Source organism: Gordionus sp. m RMFG-2023, chromosome 1 (genome assembly GCF_954871325.1).
Source record: "Gordionus sp. m RMFG-2023 chromosome 1, tfGorSpeb1-WG-v2, whole genome shotgun sequence".
Lineage (NCBI taxonomy): Eukaryota > Metazoa > Nematomorpha > Gordioida > Chordodea > Parachordodidae > Gordionus > Gordionus sp. m RMFG-2023.
The window spans coordinates 44621464-44639843 of NC_088775.1; the positions used below are offsets into that span (position 1 = coordinate 44621464).

General features: G+C 29.3%; 1 protein-coding gene across 5 annotated transcripts in view; it reads left to right on the top strand.

The window, feature by feature from the left end:
* Positions 1 to 16558, top strand: part of LOC135931492 (myosin heavy chain, striated muscle-like) — a 43191-nt gene extending 26633 nt beyond the window's left edge. For 3 of the 5 annotated variants that reach the window (XM_065468636.1, XM_065468638.1, XM_065468637.1), the window contains exons 10-14: positions 2768 to 2886; positions 3338 to 3442; positions 11842 to 11939; positions 12307 to 12459; positions 16353 to 16558. In XM_065468636.1, the coding sequence (XP_065324708.1) occupies positions 2768 to 2886; positions 3338 to 3442; positions 11842 to 11939; positions 12307 to 12459; positions 16353 to 16386 (509 nt within the window). In that variant the 3' untranslated portion in view covers positions 16387 to 16558. The remainder of the gene's footprint in view (positions 1 to 2767; positions 2887 to 3337; positions 3443 to 11841; positions 11940 to 12306; positions 12460 to 16352) is intronic. The other 2 variants (XM_065468639.1, XM_065468640.1) reach the window with 2 other exon arrangements.
* Positions 16559 to 18380: the final 1822 nt, after the last annotated feature.

Sequence of the window (18380 nt, forward strand, 5' to 3'; positions counted from 1 at the left end):
GAAAAAGTTTTATAATTATTATATTGCAATATCCATTTTTGACAACAAGCTTTTCAAAATTTTTATCCGATAAACAGGAACGTTTAGTACTTAACACTGATTTTTTCTGGGCTGAAGACATGTTTAACGGGGACGAATGATTTTTATATTTAATTGTATTAATTCGTTTAAATATGTAAAAAAAATATTTTTACTATCTAAAAATTTAATTAATTCTTCGTAAGATTTGTTTTTTAAATTTAGTAATTATTATAATTTTTTATTGATTATATATATATATATAATTTAAATTAATTTATATGATCAATATTAGAATCTTTTGATTTGAAAGCTAAGTTAAAATATATATTTTTTTAAATTCAAAATTAAAAAATTACAAGATAATTTTTTAATTATATACCATATCTATAAAAAAATAAAACAATATTTAATAAAACAACTATTTGGATTAAGTCGGTGGATAGTGTACAGTGATGAAATAAAAATATTTAATAAAATAATTTAATTTAATTTTGTTAATAAATCAACCCACGAATGGTTCTTAATAAAATTTAGTCATTTTTAATAATAACCAATCTGGCATGTCTTGTCCTATAGACAGATTAATATTAATAAATCTGCTGTATAAAACGTAATTTCCTTAATTTGGGCTTATATCATACGCTACTCGTTACCCAAAAAACGTCGTTACTTGATTTTCACTAATAGTGAATACTACGGCTACTTTTCCCTAAAAAGGAAATGTCGTTATTTTTAACGTGTTTTTACAGCACTGATATAAAGTAAATTAATTTAAAGATGTTTATATTTCTTTCTAGGCAGGTTTATATTTTATACCGTTCCGGGTTGACTTGAAATTATTTTATTATACAAAATAATTTTGGTGTAAAGTTTAAAATATGTTGATTCAGTATTTCTTTAAGGTAAAAAGAAAGTAAAATTATTACAATGTTAAAGGAAGCAAAGATAAATTTTCTTAAAATAATCTCAAATAAAATATTATTTTTACTATGTTAAAAATACTATTACATTAAAAAATAAGTGCGAATTAACTAGGACTGCTAGATTATGTTAAGAGAACAATAAAATATTTTAATTATCGAGATATTTACGGAATACGCAAACGCCTTTTATCTAATCTCGTTTCAGAGGATAAAACAACTTGCTATAAGCAAAATCAACAAGGGGATGGCTAAAGGATAACAATATGAAATGAAAGCATTTTCAGGATAATCTCCTAACCTCAATTTTATAAGAAAAACATAATGAAAAGGAATTTATATTGACATAAATTAGTGCTGTGATATAATCAACTAGTTACCCGAAAGAATAGCAGTTATAAAGCAAAATGCGACATATATCAAAGGGCTTCAAACCGAACCCCGAAACCAGAACGAAACATTATAATTTTCTGAACCGTAACCGAACCGTTATAAAGAAAATATTAAAAGAGCAAACTGAAATGTTATGATTATTTTGAACCGGTTTAAAATGGATTTTAAAAATTTTAATTTTTCTTGCCGGCAATTTTAATTCGAGATTTCTTTTTAAATTAATTTTTTACAATTAAATTTTCATTATCTTCATATCAATTAATACCAAGTTTATTGTCTTTACTTTCTATAATCAATTAAATAGATACAAATTTCTAGTTAATTAGATAAGAAATAATTTTCATGGTTAAATTGAATAAGGAATTATATAAATTATAAAGATTTTTCTCTAAGATATGGTTTATAATTTTTTTTTAATCGAATTTATAAGAACCGGAACGAAACGAAAAGAACCGCTATAAGTTCTAAACCGAACTGAACCGATATGAATTTCTTCAAAAAAAGTTGAAAAGGAACAAAACCTTTATAAAATTTTAAACTAAAAACCGAAACGAACAGAACCGCTACTTCACGATTCGAAGCCCTAATATCAAGATACATAGTTGGACCATTTCGGATTCTAAAATGATATTTTCATATGTCTATTAATATTTATTTAAAGTTATTTCACATATCTTAATAATTATAAAAATTAATTCTATTTTATCATATATTATTTTCTGAACTGATAGTTTAGTTTTATTGGTAATATTATTTAAATTTATATGAACATAACAATATGATGCATTAAATATATGTTAAACAAAAAAGGTAAATATATATTTAAAAATCTAATGAACATACTATTATAAGCGGTGAATGATAGGCTACTTGGAGCCGCGAATATTTAATGGGAAATGGGCATCCCTCTCACTTGGGATTACACTTGTTTATTCGCTAAATCTAACAGCCATGAAAACTCGTTCGATGGCCTAAATAAAAAAAATTCAAAGGTAAACAAATCAAATTCGTTCTTATTGCCACATCAACCTTTGTAAACTTCTGTCACGAGCACTTTCCTTCCTGAAGGAGATAGGAAAAATAGTTACACATCTCACCGGCGATCCTAAAGATATTTATATATTCTCCAAAACTTTGGTTTGGAAATTTGGCATATAAATTTCTTATCAATTCACGGCTTCATGAATATTTTTCATCTTTTATAAAAGTATTTTATTTTAGTTTTTTTTAAATATATATTTACTTTTTTTTGTTTCAACATATATTATATTTAATGAATATATATATAAATTTGAATATAGTATCAACAAAATTATTTTTATTTAATTTTAAATTTTAAGGGTGGCCAACGTGGGTGTCAAAGTTTTATCTTACTATTATCAAATAGATGTTTATACTTTATTTATAGTAATCATTTATTTTATCACGTACAGAAAAGATTGTTAAAATTGATACTCTGAAGCTGGATTGGCAAATTCAGAAGCGGAATAACCAATTATTGATACTGGAACGCGATTCCCTGAAACGCCATATAAACACTTTGGAGAAAAATGTTATTTTTTTTATTGGAAGGAATAAAAGAATTTGGGGGGGGGGGGTATATAATGATATTTTAATTGATCTTGTGGTCTTGAGAAATCACTTTATTCGATTTTTTAAAACTCTCGGATAATTTTTTCTTTAATTATTATCGCCGCTTTAGTGTTGAAATGAATTAGCTGACATTTTTAATAAATGAGATACCACCAGAATTTGATAGGATGCTATCTATATCTTTATGTTTATAAATTAATCGCAAGCTTACATAATATATTACATCAAATCTCATCAAAAAAATAAAAGTCCCTGGCATCAATATATATTTCTTTTCCATCGCATGTAAATTGCAACTCTAAACCAATTATATCATTTTAAAGAATGAGATAGTTCTCTCCAACACTAAAGTATCAATATCCCAGATAGATCACTATAATATTTATATTAAATTTAATTATTAATAAAAGGAACGATGTGTAAAAGAAGATTTTGCCAATTTAAATGCGATCATTCAGGACAAAAACACCGAAATCAGGGGGCTAAATTTACAAATTATGGAATTACGCGAAAAGGTTTTTTTTAAATATGATGGTTTCTCTCTATTTAAAACACTTAAAGCCCGTCTAATTTTCAGAGTTAAGAGATACCTTTGTAATGAATCTAGATACAGATACAATTTTTATTCTACTCTTATATAAGCTTTGCATAAACCTAAATTAAGATTCTATTGTGAAAATGCATGAAATGCGCTAAAAAAATTATTGACTCTATATCACATTTATCAAAATAAAACTAAAATAATGATTTTTAGATTTTAATATAATCATATAATATATGAAAATATATGATTAAATGATTATAAATAATTATTATTTCCAGTAATAAAATATTTTCAAAATTTTTGTCATTAAGGCATCCTCGTTTATCTGTAAAGACATTTTTAGCTACACTAAGTCTTTCTACCAGGGCCCTTGAAGGGATTGTGGTGTTATATTTTATGAATAACAATTTTATATCAGGATATTATTTAAAAATACTAAAATCTAGACATTCATTTTTTAAAAAATTATTTTAAATTTGTTGAGTATCAAAATTTAAATCATTATTATCAATCTGCTGCTGTGGGTTACTGAAAAAAATCGGATATTAAATTATTTGTTTTTTTTTCACAGGTTATTTGTTTGCAATCAGTTGAAGACCTTGATAATTCATCAACTAATCTTTGTATTAATTGTTTTTTTCATTAATAGTGTTTGATTTTTTTCTCTTAAAATTTAAAATTACAATTTATACTCTTAAATGTTTCAAGTTGAGGTAATGCTAACTGAAATTTTCTTATTTTTTGGTAGATATGGCAAACATTTTACTATCAGAGATTTGTTTGAGATATTACTTTAAAATATACTCTATAAATTGGCCATGGAAAAACAATGTCTGAACTTGTTGATGCTTCATTGATTATTACTTCTTCCTCTTCATCACTTTTAATATGAATCTAAAATAAATTTTTAAAATTAGTATAATAAAATAAAATTAACCAATTCCATTGAAAATAAAAATGGCAGATTCCTTGAGTTGCATTGTAATATCAAAATTTGTCTGGGTTATTAATAAACTCGCACATAATATTTAATGAATATTTATTATACATTTTTTTATATATAAGTTTTAATATTTTATATATATATAATTTTTTATTATAGTAGTCTTAATTTTTTTTTTATATATTTAAATTATATGCACATATGAAATAAATAAATTTTTTATTCAAGTATTTTTATTTATAATATAAAAAAGCGTTAAATAAAAGTATATCAAAAAGTATCTAAAAACAGATACCGATACTTCTTAAATAATATCTAGATACAGATACTTTAATCGAAAATCTTTTTAGATACAGATACCACATTTTTAGCAACTCTGCTAATTTTACTCAATAGTATGGCAGAATATTAAAAATGCATTATAAATAAGCTGATAATTACTATTTACATATTATTTTTAAATCCAGGCTTAAAATCTAAATTCGATCTCCATACATTCAACAATTTTTCCTATTTAAAGGTGAGTAAACATTGAATGATATGTTATGCTCATATATGAATAATTTATGCTTACCATATACAGAACCACTCAATATAACGGTTATACTAAAGACTAGAGGTCTACATTGGGCGAATTTTAGCCAGCCCGTCCACTCCCGCCTATCTAAGTGGGCGAGCGGGTTAAAAAATTTTAAAAGAACGGGTGGGATGGTTGAGAAAAATATTTAAACTATGGGGGGCGGGTTAAAAAAATTTCAACTTTTATTTGTTATTTAAAATCCTTTAAGTAAACTATCACGTTGTGACCGGTTTTTAAGAATATTAGAATGATGATCCAATAATAGAATAAATTTTATTCACCAAACAAGAAAAATAATTTTATAATCAAAAACAAATAGTAATAATAATTTTAAAAAAAATTAATTAAAAACAAAAAATTGAATTCAAAAAAAATGAATTGATAAAAAAAATGAATTCATAATTTACAATTTTCGCTTCCCTTTTATAGGGAAGCAATAATCATCACAAATAAATAATCTAAAAATATCTTCTTTTACAATTATAAAGTACCTAATCATGCCTCAAATTAAAATTATAAGATCAAAATACATTTTTAGAAATTAGAAATTATCCCATCATCATAATGACTTTACAATAATTAACTTTTATAATCTAAAAATAAAATGTTAACGCGATTAAACTAAAACATAAAATTATAAAAATAACAATGACTCACCAATTTAACTAAAACATAAAATTATAAAAATAAAAATGACTCATCAAACGCAATACATACTGACTCTACCAAAATCAAATTTTACAAATCAAAGTCTCCCAATTATGACACCTCACCCCTATAACCAATCCTTGAGACCCCAATCCCTTTGATCACCCCTAGGAATTCTTCTATTATTGTTGTAAGTGGACACCTTTGACCATCGATTATTCGAACATATTTCCATAATTACTATTCCTCCATCGTCTTCTTCTAAGAGTAACTACAACCTACAATCCTTTTAATTTATTTCATTACTAAAAAAAATTTCGGACTCCCACTTTTGCATACACGCTGAAAAGACTCCACCACTCCAGTAACACGCTACAAATACTCATCCACCTCCAACCTTCGATTGTTCTGCTCTAGAGTAACCCCTGTTATTAAAACATCATGGTATAATAAAACACTCCCTCCAATCCCTGAAAAACTACCGCCATAGTCCGCTGAAATATGGGCGCTGAAACGCTCAACCCGAACGGCAACCTTCTAAAGCAAATAGGCCCTTCGGCGTTGTTATAGCCAATAACCTCTGCCTCTCCTTTTTCACCCGTAATTGCAAATACACGTTCGAAAAATCCACTTTCGAAAAATATCTGCTCCCCTTTAAACTGGCCAATATCTTCTCTATCCTGGGTAACGGATACTTCACCTCCACCACACATGGATTCAACGTTACCCGGAAATCCGCACACAACTTCAAACTCCCATTGACCTTCTTTACGGGTACCAAAGGCGTCGCCCATTCGCTGTATTCAACCGGACTCACGATACCCTCCTTTACCCAACGATCCAACTCCTTCTCTACCTCCTGCCTCCATTCAAAAGGTACTCTACGAACAGCACAAAATTTTGGTACGCATCCCTCCTTCATCCGTATGTCTAACTTCATAACCCTTTAGACAACCCAACTCTTCCCCAATATTTCTCCATACCTCTCCACTAACTTCTCCACCTCCTTTTGGACATCCTTTATTCCCTCTCCACACTCCCACAAATTTTCCACAACTCCCTGTTCTACAAAATTCTCACTCCTCTCACTAACCAGCGGCCTCAATACTCCATATCTACTGTCTTGGATATTTCCTATTTCTCCATCTACATAAATCGGACCTCTCCCCAACATATCTTCCCTCCCATTTCCTTCGCCTTCCCCCCAAACACGGATCTTCCCTCGTCTACTTCAATATTATCTCGGCCCTCCATCCATTCCAAATTTCCTCCGGACATTCTCTCCTCCTCATCCTCTCGGACCATATCTATCAAGTCTTCCCGAATATCTTCTTCGATCGCCATAAATACTCCCCATCGCGCAAATACTCCCCAAAATCCATACTCCGGCCCCACACTTGTAATCCTATCCCATCACCGGCTCAACGTCTCGGTTAATTATCCATAAGTCCAACGCTTTACATCCTTCTCTCCCTACATCCCTAATATGCACTCTTCCCATCATCTCCGATCCATCAAACTGCCTCACTTGCATAACGTCTCTAATTATTTTACTACCCGGCCAAAGTCTTCTAAAATCCTCATATCCTATCACCGAAATAGCTGCTCCGGTATCAAATAACATAGATACCATCTTCCCGTTGATATCGAACCATACTCTCGGACTCGGCAGATACGTTAACTCCCTTTGAACCTCCTGCTGCAACATTTTAACTCTCAACTCTTTCTTGCCTCCTCCTAACGCCACGGTCATCATTTTACTCTCCTTCCCATCATATAGTCAATCTCTATCACAATCTCTGGCCCAATGTACCCTTTCTCGGCACTTGAAACACGTCATCTCCTCTTCAATATCCTTTCCTTCTTTTCCAGCTATCTCCGTCATACTCCTCATATTCACGGCCCCCGAAGTCTCTCCTCTCTGCGGAAAACCCGCCCTTGTTTCTACCTTTCCCACTCGGCAATCTTTTAACACATGTCTAAATCTTCCACAACCCGCGCAACGTATTCTCTCTGCTCTGCCCGGACAATATGTCGAAATATGTCCCATCTCCCCACACGCAAAACATTTGACATCTCTACAATTCACCGCAATAGACTCATCTCCCCACATTTATAACATCTACGATTCCGACCTCTCTGTTCCCCACTGCTGAACGTCCTCGGCATGTCCTGACGTCCACGGTATACGTCCAAATGTCTGTCATCTATCCTCTCGTTCTTTAACCGGTCAATTTCTTCATTATTAACCCAATTCTTCATTATTTCTTGAACCGGTAACCACGTCACTCTCCCCAATCTATCATCCTCTCCATTATGCCCTTCTACCAATAACGATTGCCCACGAATCCTAATACTCCTCTCTCTTCGCATTCTCCACAACCATATCATCAACACTACCACCGCTCCCAGTACATTATATTGCAACTCCACATACTTCGTAATTTTAAAACTCTTCATTAAAATATTTACGTATTTAAATTTTTCCTAAACTATTTCCCAAGTAACTCAATCTAGCAAATCTATATTTTATAAAATATTCACAATAAATTAATAATTAATTTGACCATAAATATCTTAACTACTTGTAACGTCAGACAATAAGGTAAAAACTCCAATAATACACATATACATTTATCAATTTCAAAAAAAAATCAATACTTTCCGCGAATCTTTTAACTCTTCCGGATATCTACGTTTTTTGCAAAAAAATCGGCAGCACTTCCGTGTATTGACGTCTTTTTAAAAAATCAGCAGCACTTCCGTGTATTGACGTCTTTTGAAAAAATCGGCAGCACTTCCGTGTATTGACGTCTTTTGAAAAAATCGGTTGCACTTCCGTGTAACTTGCTTTCTAATAAACTTTTTCTGATTTTCTTCTAATAGATTTATATAGGCAAAAATTTGGGCAGCACTTCCGTTTATCTACGTCTTCTTGAAAATTTTCACTTGACGGTCACCTCTTTTGACGGTACTTGTTCTTGACGGTCTCTTGCCTCAAACGGTCCCTTATTACACACCTTACTTGTCCTTGACGGTACTTGCTCTTGACGGTTCTTGTTTTCACAAATTGACGGTCTTATCAACCACAGCGCTCCACAAAAATAATTTATAAAAAACAATTGTTTTTACCTTTGCTGTTTGGTCACGGCACCAACTATCACGTTGTGACCGGTAAGAATATTAGAATGATGATCCAATAATAGAATAAATTTTATTCACCAAACAAGAAAAATAATTTTATAATCAAAAAACAAATAGTAATAATAATTTTTAAAAAAATTAATTAAAAACAAAAAATAGAAAATGAATTGATAAAAAAAATAAATTCATAATTTACAATTTTCGCTTCCCTTTTATAGGGAAGCAATAATCATCACAAATAGTACCTAATCATGCCTCAAATTAAAATTATAAAATCAAAATACATTTTTAGAAATTATAAATTATCCCATCATCATAATGACTTTACAATAATTAACTTTTATAAATCTAAAAATAAAATGTTAACGCGATTAAACTAAAACATAAAATTATAAAAATAACAATGACTCACCAATTTAACTAAAACATAAAATTATAAAAATAAAAATGACTCATCAAACGCAATACATACTGACTTTACCAAAAATCAAATTTTACAAATCAAAGTCTCCCAATTATGACAACATTAATAAAAATTTAAATAATAGCTCCCTGAAATTTCAACATTTTTAATACCAAAGTTATCGAAAGAAATTAATTAGGTAAAAAAAATATATCGAAAACATGTTGGATTTGATTTGCATGGAAGAATATAACATCAACTTGGATGAAAATCTGATTTTACCCTTTTCCTCAAAAGCAAAGAGATGAATTAAAGATTCTTAAATTATAAATACAATGTTTGAAATAGATAGCATACACGTGAAAATTAAACAACAGATGGGAAGATATGGCTGTTGTAGAGGAAAGCATTACCTAATGATATAACAAGATATTTAAATATTAAAGTAACGAGTTTTTGTATAATTTAGCAAGATTTTAGGCTACTTAGTTTAGTTTAAGTTTACAATTTATATTAATTTAAATTTATTATTAATGTTTTACTTTTTATTTAAATATCTCACTTGAGTAGAGGATATATTTCAAACGAACGACCAAAAAAAGATTTATCAAAGCTATTCTAGAAAAATATTGGCAATTCCAGCAACCAGTGCTTCTTCTGAACGAGGAATTAGCATTGGAAGGTTTTTAGTATCATTAAATATTAATTTTATTTTATTACATAAATATTTTATTAGATCAAATAAATTCCTTATCCGTAATTTAAATTGAATATTTTTTTATGCTAAATATATCAATTTCAGAAATTATACTTTTTTATAGGGATGTAGCGCTGAAACTAAATCATTTTTTTTATTAGATGCATAAAAAATTGAAAGAATAAGCTTATTTAAATTTTATTTAGGCGGCGTAGGTTAAATTTTTTTTAAAAAAATAATGGGCTTGTGGGTATTTTTTCTTAATAAACTATGGGTGGGTTGGGCAGGCGGGTTAATTTTTTTAAATAATATTGGATGGGCGGGCTTGTGGACTAAAAACTCACTTGTTGCAGATCTCTACGCCATAGTCATTTTTTTAATAGAAATATTTTTGTATATTACGATTTTTTAGGTTAACCTTATTTATATACAAACTCTTAAGAACAATTATTGATTTAAAATCATCAATTTGCTAGAAATTCAATCCAATTTACCAATTGTCAAAAATGGGTGCATAAAAGATGTAGCGGGAAAAGGGAAGTTTGATGTTAGCAAGAATGACCTTTATTTGTGGAACATGAATAAACGGGGTTATTACTGATAGCGTAGAAAATGGTGGTTTGGATATTATCACGGATAATCCTGGGAAAAGTGGAAAAGTTTTGCTATTTGGGTGATATGCTAAACACAGATGATTGTGTAATAGATTCTGCTGTTGTTGCAAGGGTCAGACACTCATGGAAGAAGTTCAAAGAGATGTTATCTATTTAACGATTAAAAACTTCTCTCTGAAATTAAAGGGGAAAGTTTATGTATGCTGCTGTGTGAGGAGTTGTTTAGTTTATGGCGGCAAAACATGGGCAATGAAAGTGGCCCACGAAGCCAAATTGGAAAGAACAAAGATGAGGGATTAGATGGATGTTAAGTATCTCAAAGAAAGAAAAATTATCAAGGAATTGCGAGCAAGAATTGGAATAAAAGTTGGAGTGATAATTCAAAAAATAGACTAAGATGGTTTGGGCTGGAACGTAAGACAAGAGATGACTGAGTAAAGAGATGCACCTTGATGGAAGCAAGAGAATCAAGACCTAAAGATCGTGGATAAAGATAGTAGCGGCGGATATGAGAAAAGGAATCTTACAAATAGTGAAGCTCAAGACCGTCAAAAATTGAAATGAAACATCGGAGATAAAACTGACTAACTTGGGTAAACCTGGAAATAGATATTAGGCGGAGAAGAAGAAAATATAGAAATATATACTAATGTGAACATGTGATTAATAATTTTATAATATTATATGGAGTCATATTTTAAAATTTTATAAAAATCATCCACCATTAGGCTTGAGTAATCTTTTTCATTATCTTAGATTCTCTTCTACTCGATAACACTCTTCAGTGTTAAAAATGATGCTTCACCTGAAGAGGTTTACATTCCAAAGTAGCTGCTTAACATTTATTTAATTGCTTATAATATGCCATTTTTTTCATAAAATATTTTAAGATATTTTTTTCGATTCGTTTTTCAACATTAGCCAATAGCGATTTACAATTTAAAATATCCATAATTAAAATGAATTAAACTACTTATTTATAACATTTGCAGAGATAAAATAGGATAATAGGGCAGTTTATGTTTGAAATCATTAAAAATATCAGTCATCTCCTGAAAATTACTCTTTATTATCATCAAATAGTTTATAAGTTCCTGGTATTCCAATCCGAAACCTTTTAACGATAAAACTTAAATTAGGTAATGTTGCGCATATCATTCATACTATTTAATATTTATGCCTTTTTAAATTACAATTCACTTTAAATGTTATAAATTGCATAAAATGAATCAAAAACATTGGGATGGAGGTTTGTTGCCCTCTGCCCCTCATCATGGCGACTGCCCTACTTTTACTGCTTATGAGTTATTGATTGGATATAAATTCTAACTTAATATCTAGATCGAAAATTTATCAAGTGTTAAAAAAAAATCTGAACTACTCAAGCAAGAAATCGAGCATCAAAAGTTCGTCATCGAAAGAAAAAACGAATATGTGAAGTAAATTAAAAGAAGGGACAAATGTAAAAATAAAGAAAGGGGAATATGGAAGGAAAGAAAGAAAGGGGAATATTGAAGGAAAAGGAAGAAGAGGATAAAAAGAATAGTTTTCACTATAAAAGGTGAATCTAGTGGGAAAAGAAGGGAATCACTTCATTAAAAATTCTAAAACTTTTTAAAGTTACCCCTTGATTATTAAATTTTTCAGATTCTTCACTAGATAGATCTGAAAATTTTTGAAGCAGTTTTTGAACAAGACTTAGCTGCGGATTCAGTCTGGACCTGATTCTCTTGACCACACTAATTTTCTCACTCATAATTCGTAATTATTGAAGAATGTATAAATTTATCCTAATATTTTTTTCAGACTTATGTCAGTCGAAAGGTCCCGGCTTTTAAAAGAACTCCATTGGTGTAAAAGATGTTTTGCCGAGGATAAATCAATATTAGATACTAACAGGTTTTGCAATAGTAGATCCTGGCCATCCCTCCCTAAATTCACCTCATGCCTACATAAAACGTTTTATAAACAAATTTATTTTCAAAAAATGTACTTTTTAGCAATTTTTATAGTAGTTTTATGATAATTTTAATTTTGGTGTAAATCTAGAATAAGAAAGGATTAAATTAAGTGTTTTAATTTGTAATTTATTTTTGTATTTTTTTAGATATCACTATTTTATTTAACTAGTAAATAATATTATCAGAGTTGTTAAGCGATCCTTTAAAAAAAGAAGAAGCGCGATCTCAATTTTTAAAAAAAGGACGAGGATAGTTTTCTGTCTGATCACACTTCTCTATTTTTTACTATCCTGTACATTACTATTTGTTAGATTCATTTTTCTCATGATATTTATTATCACTTTCATTTACTTCGTCTCTTCAAGGTCTTAAGAAGGGTTGGGAAAAATTTTCAAAAAAAAATATGTTCGAATATAAATACAAAAATACTTTTAAAAAAATAATTGATTATAAATACAAATACGTTTTAAAATAATTGTATTTTAATTTATAAATATTATATACCTACGAAAAAAATTTATAAAAAGATATTTAAATACAAATATTTTGACGAAAACTTTTTGCACAAATAAATGTTTAACGAACACTTTTTGCAAGTCGAATCACCACTATCAATTTTTTTAAATTATATAATATTTTTATTATTAATCGTTTTCTAAAATTATCGAATATCTGCAGTAATACAAACATTATGAATAATATATTTTTATTGCAGCATTAGCTTATCACATAAATTTATAATAATTTCATATTATTACCGTTTTGCAGAGCATATTATTAAGAAATCGCCCTATTTATGATTTGGCCTTTATTTTAGTTAAGCAGATACCACATTTAGCGTTTTAGCGTTCACTATTATTGATTTTTGATGATATCTTGAAAAAATTTCCCAAAATTGTCAAATTAAGTTTAGAGGATGTTGGGGTTGTCACAGAATACGGCTATTAGCTTAATATAGACACTCCTTTTTTTTCTTTACTATATCTTCCTCATCTTCAAAAAAAAACTTTTATTTTGCTTTCGGTAATAGCCATTTTAAAATAGGACTTAAAAGATTTTTTCAGTAACTCAGGTCACAAATTTAATATTTTAAAATGTGGATTTATATTTTATTCGTCTGAAAATAGTGAAATCGTAATGAATATAAAATACGTCATATTTTTTAGTATTTAATACTAAATATTTTCTAAATTATTTAAATAAAACTAAATACCAAAAAGTGTTTGTTTTTTATTTAACATTTAAATACAAATATTCGTGTTACTGCCCAACTCTGGACTCCCCCCTTACTTCAATTAAGATGCATCTCTCTTACTCATATTTTCCTTTTTTCGTTCAACATGTCCAAACCACATCAGTCTATTTCTATTCATCACCACTACAATCGCCTACAATATATTTCAATCCTTTCTCATATTTCCTTCCATCTCTCAGAGATACCCTACATCAATCTAATCATTCTCATCTCCCTTCTTTCCAACTTAGCCTCGTGTGCCACTAGCTTGTGTTAAATTTTTCATTTACCTTCAGAGAGGCATTTTTATTTGTTAGAATAGACGATATCTCACGGAACTTCTTTCACATAACTGACCCTTGCAACAACAGCAGAATCAACACCTTCATCTGCGTTTAATATGCCAACTGAATAACAAACTTTCCCGCTTTTTCTAAAGCTGTTCCATTACAATATCCAATCCACCCATGACATTATTTTCATCATGGTACCCTTTCACACACGTTCTATAGATAAATGCCAATCACCTATCTTCAAATACCTTTCTCCTCACTACATCGTTTATATACCCATTTATGGCAGCAGGTGCATTAGACTTAATTTTTAGCAACACATTTCCACATCCACCACAAAATCAGGTGGCGGATTCCAACTGTAAACCTTACTATTCATTGCCTTTGTATTTTATATGTCCATAACCATCTTCAATCCAATAATTTTATACTTCAGATCTTCCTCCTTGCTGTTTGCCATTAATACAAGATTATCAGCATATAATAGCTCCCATGTAAGCCCTTCTCATATCTCATGCCCACATCTATTACTAGGGTAAATAATAACGGACTCAGGGCGGACTTTGATGTAGTCCAACCTTTATTCAAATCATTTGTAGTAGCGCCATTTATGCTCCCTCATACATTGCCATCACTGCTCTAACCCACAATTCTTATACAACTGATTTTCTCAAGGCCCATTTAGTACACTCGCTTGGCACTCTGTCATAGCCTTCTCCAAGTCAACAAACGCATAATATAGTTTATTTCCCTTCGTTGGATACCTATCCTGTATTTGTCTCATCAAAAAATTGCAGTTTTCCCCAAGCGTATTGATTTTCATTTGCTCCCTTATCTGCTTCTCTAACACTCAAATACCTTCATATATGTTCCAAAAGTTTAATTGCTCTGTAAGACCCACATCGAAAGGATCACCTTTCCCTTTGTATACCGGGATAATTACACTTTTTCGCCAATCCTCCGAAATAGTTTCAATTGCATAAATTCATAAGCCATTCTATTCCCAAGTCTTCAAAACCTCTGAACATTTTTGTTACCGCTCTTGTAGAACCCGCTGCTTTCCCCTTTTTCATCTTCAACGCTTTCTTAATTTCTTCTTTGTACTCTTGAGCAGTTAACCTTATTATCCAGTTTATTCTCTCATTCAATAGTTTTTTCATGTAAGTCTTCCAGATATTCTTAATTCCGTTAATTCGATCATAGTTTTTTCTTCCATATTTTTCCCACCACATCCTGTCTTTTCTAACTTGTGCTTTACAATCCGGGCATATTTCTCTTTCCTTCCGCGCACTCCAGGTCTGTGAACTCCTGGATACTAATAGAGATATACAAGGAAGGAAAGCAAAACACAATAATATAAATACTATCTATCTATTGTAACACCTCCGTTTCTCATTTTCAGTTTTTAGCTATATGCGGATTCTACCACTCTCCCTGTGTCTAGATGATCCGTTCCCATCCACATGCATATTCAGTTACTTTCGACCAAGCTTTTTTCATAGCTTCCCACTTGTCATTTACACATGATACTTGTGGAACCTCAACTTAAATTTTCTAACTCGGTATCTTTTTATTAATGACCCTCACACCTTTACAAGTACGATCTATTAAACTAGACGATTGTATTTTAGATCCTTTCATTAATTTTATTATGAAATTATTTATAAAATAAAAAAAAATTATATGATTATATACTAAATCATAAAATAATAATAAAAATATGCTGATATGATATTTGATATCAGCACAGTCCTAGCTAGGAGGCTAAAATTTTGCCTGAATATAGGACACGTGAATCTTAGTTTGCTTATAAAATTTCGTACATTCAACAGGAGGCTGCCGAATTGTGATCGATTTCCATAGCTTTTATTATTAGCGGTTGCTAGTTCGCCATATATTTACATAGCTTTTCCCTACACTTTCTTTATCTTCATTTTAATTCTTAGTACTTTTTGAGTCATTTTTAATAGTTTTCATGTCAAAAATTGAAAAAAAATCCAATTTTTCTTCTATAACCATTTCCGGTTTTGGTATTTATATATATTTGATATCCATAATAAAAGGCCATTTTGTTTTATATATTATAGAAAATTTAAAATATAATTCTGAGGGGGCGAGATTAAATCCTTCAATAAATTTAAAATCCACCATATTATATATAAATATATCTCTAAATATTTGGATAATCTCATTCGTAAATACTAAGTTCATATATATCTTATAATAAAATATCAAATGCTGATTTATTAATACTATAAAATAAATAAAGGGGAATTAAAGAACCATCTTTTAAGTCCTTGTTAAAACCAAATAATTTTAGTGATTTCTTTTTACGGCTTTAATATACTTTTATATTTATCATAGATCTTATACACAAGCCCCAGATTATTTGATGTGACCAGATAAATCTATTTATAAAACTCCTACCAGAACATTTTAAATCATATTTTATCACATTTTTCTGTTGTTAAATAATATTTTTTTATATTGTGAAATTGTATTTTCTTTGTTGCGAAATCACATTTTTTTAGTATTATTTTTATAGTCATTTATGTATTTTATTTATTAGAAATGGAAATAATAATGTAAATTTTTAAAATCATAAAATGAAATGATTTGCAACTAAAATTATATAATATATTTATTATAATAAAAAGTATTTATTTTTATGACATGCTTTGGACTTTTATCCTCGAATCGAGTTATCTTAAAATATTAACTTAATTAAGCGGAATAGCATTCAATTACTTTAATGGTTTAAAATGTAAGTAAACCATTATAAATTACTAATGTATGATAATCAGCGTTAGAACCATCCTTGGAATCAGAACAAATCGAATCCTAAAAAAAATTTTGGACCCGGAAACCCCTTCAAAGAAACTCTTCTAATTTATATGTTATCGTTTAAAATGTATGATTCATTTTAGAGGGTTATTTCGCTTTTAATTTTTTTTATAAGTTTTCTTTATTAAATAAGTAATATTTCATTTTAGATTATTTAATCTAATTTTTTTTTCGTAAGGGGTTTTTTTTAAAATAAATAAGTAATATTTCGAAGTTTATTAAATCAAAACTGTTTACACCTAAAAAATATCACATTATTTGAGTATAACACATTTAACCATAACTTTTAGAAAAAACTTTTGCTTTTAACTAGAAATATATTTATTACAAAATTTATATTAAGAATTTACGTATTATTTCATAACATTTAACTCACCTTGACTGCTTTAGGCTGCGTCCTTACTAGAGCTTTTTAGCAATTCAATATTAAGTTTTAAAATCGCTCACTTTTTAAGGGTTGCAAAGCTTATGAAGATATTTATTTGAGCGATATAATATTTAGATCATACTTTTTTGATATATTTTTAAGCAACAACATTTTGGTTTGATAGACTTTTTTTATAAAGCAATGAGCTTTAAAGAGGTAATTTCATGACTATTTTAACGAGCGACAATATTTGGTTAGTAAATTACCTAACAAATGGTAATTTCGAAATCGTGTTCAAAATAGGGTATATAATCACCTATAGGCATAATTAACAGAACCCTCTCCAAATAGCAGTTAGTCCTTATTCTCTATGGACTCGTAACTCAATTGGCTTTTATGACGGGAATTTCTTACCTTCATTGTGCTAAATTGTCATTTTTGTTAAATCCTTTTCTCAAATTTTCATATCATTATGTTTAATAGATCATCTTTGTTTACCATCTTTTTCCACTCAATTGGTCAATATGTCTTAGCACTGTAGTTCCTTCTACGTTTACTTCATATTGTGATGGATTTTTTACCCTTTTAATGATGGTTTTTCTCTATTTTATCTATTGGTTGCGTGTCCAAACCATTTCATCAATCTCGAAATATTATTTGGCACTGCGCCCTTTATAAATATATTTAGCAAAAAATGTATTTTTTTGTAAATCTGGACTCGATTTATAATGAAATTTTTTGTAAATCTGGAATCGATTTATAATGACTAAAAGTAAAACTATTTATGCATAGAGGTTGTCTATTTTCAGTAGGTATTCAAATTATAATCAGATATATTTAATGAAAATATAAGGTTAATTATCTTTAAGATAATTATATGTTAATACGTGACATCTATCCCCAACCTGATTGGTTTGACTCTTACTCCCGTGGGGTTCGCTATCCAGCTATATCGCTGTTCATGACCACTTACTTCATTACTTCTTTTAGGTTAAATTTAGTGAATAAAGGTTTAACATTCTCTTTCGTCCATTTAATATTAATCGTTGAAATCAAATTTGTACAATACTGGTCAGATACTGTTTTAGCTCTTAAATTCTATAAATTTTGTTAGTATAGTCCAGATATTTTAAAATTTAATAATTCTTTAATGTCTAAATTATCAAATAACCGTGATATGA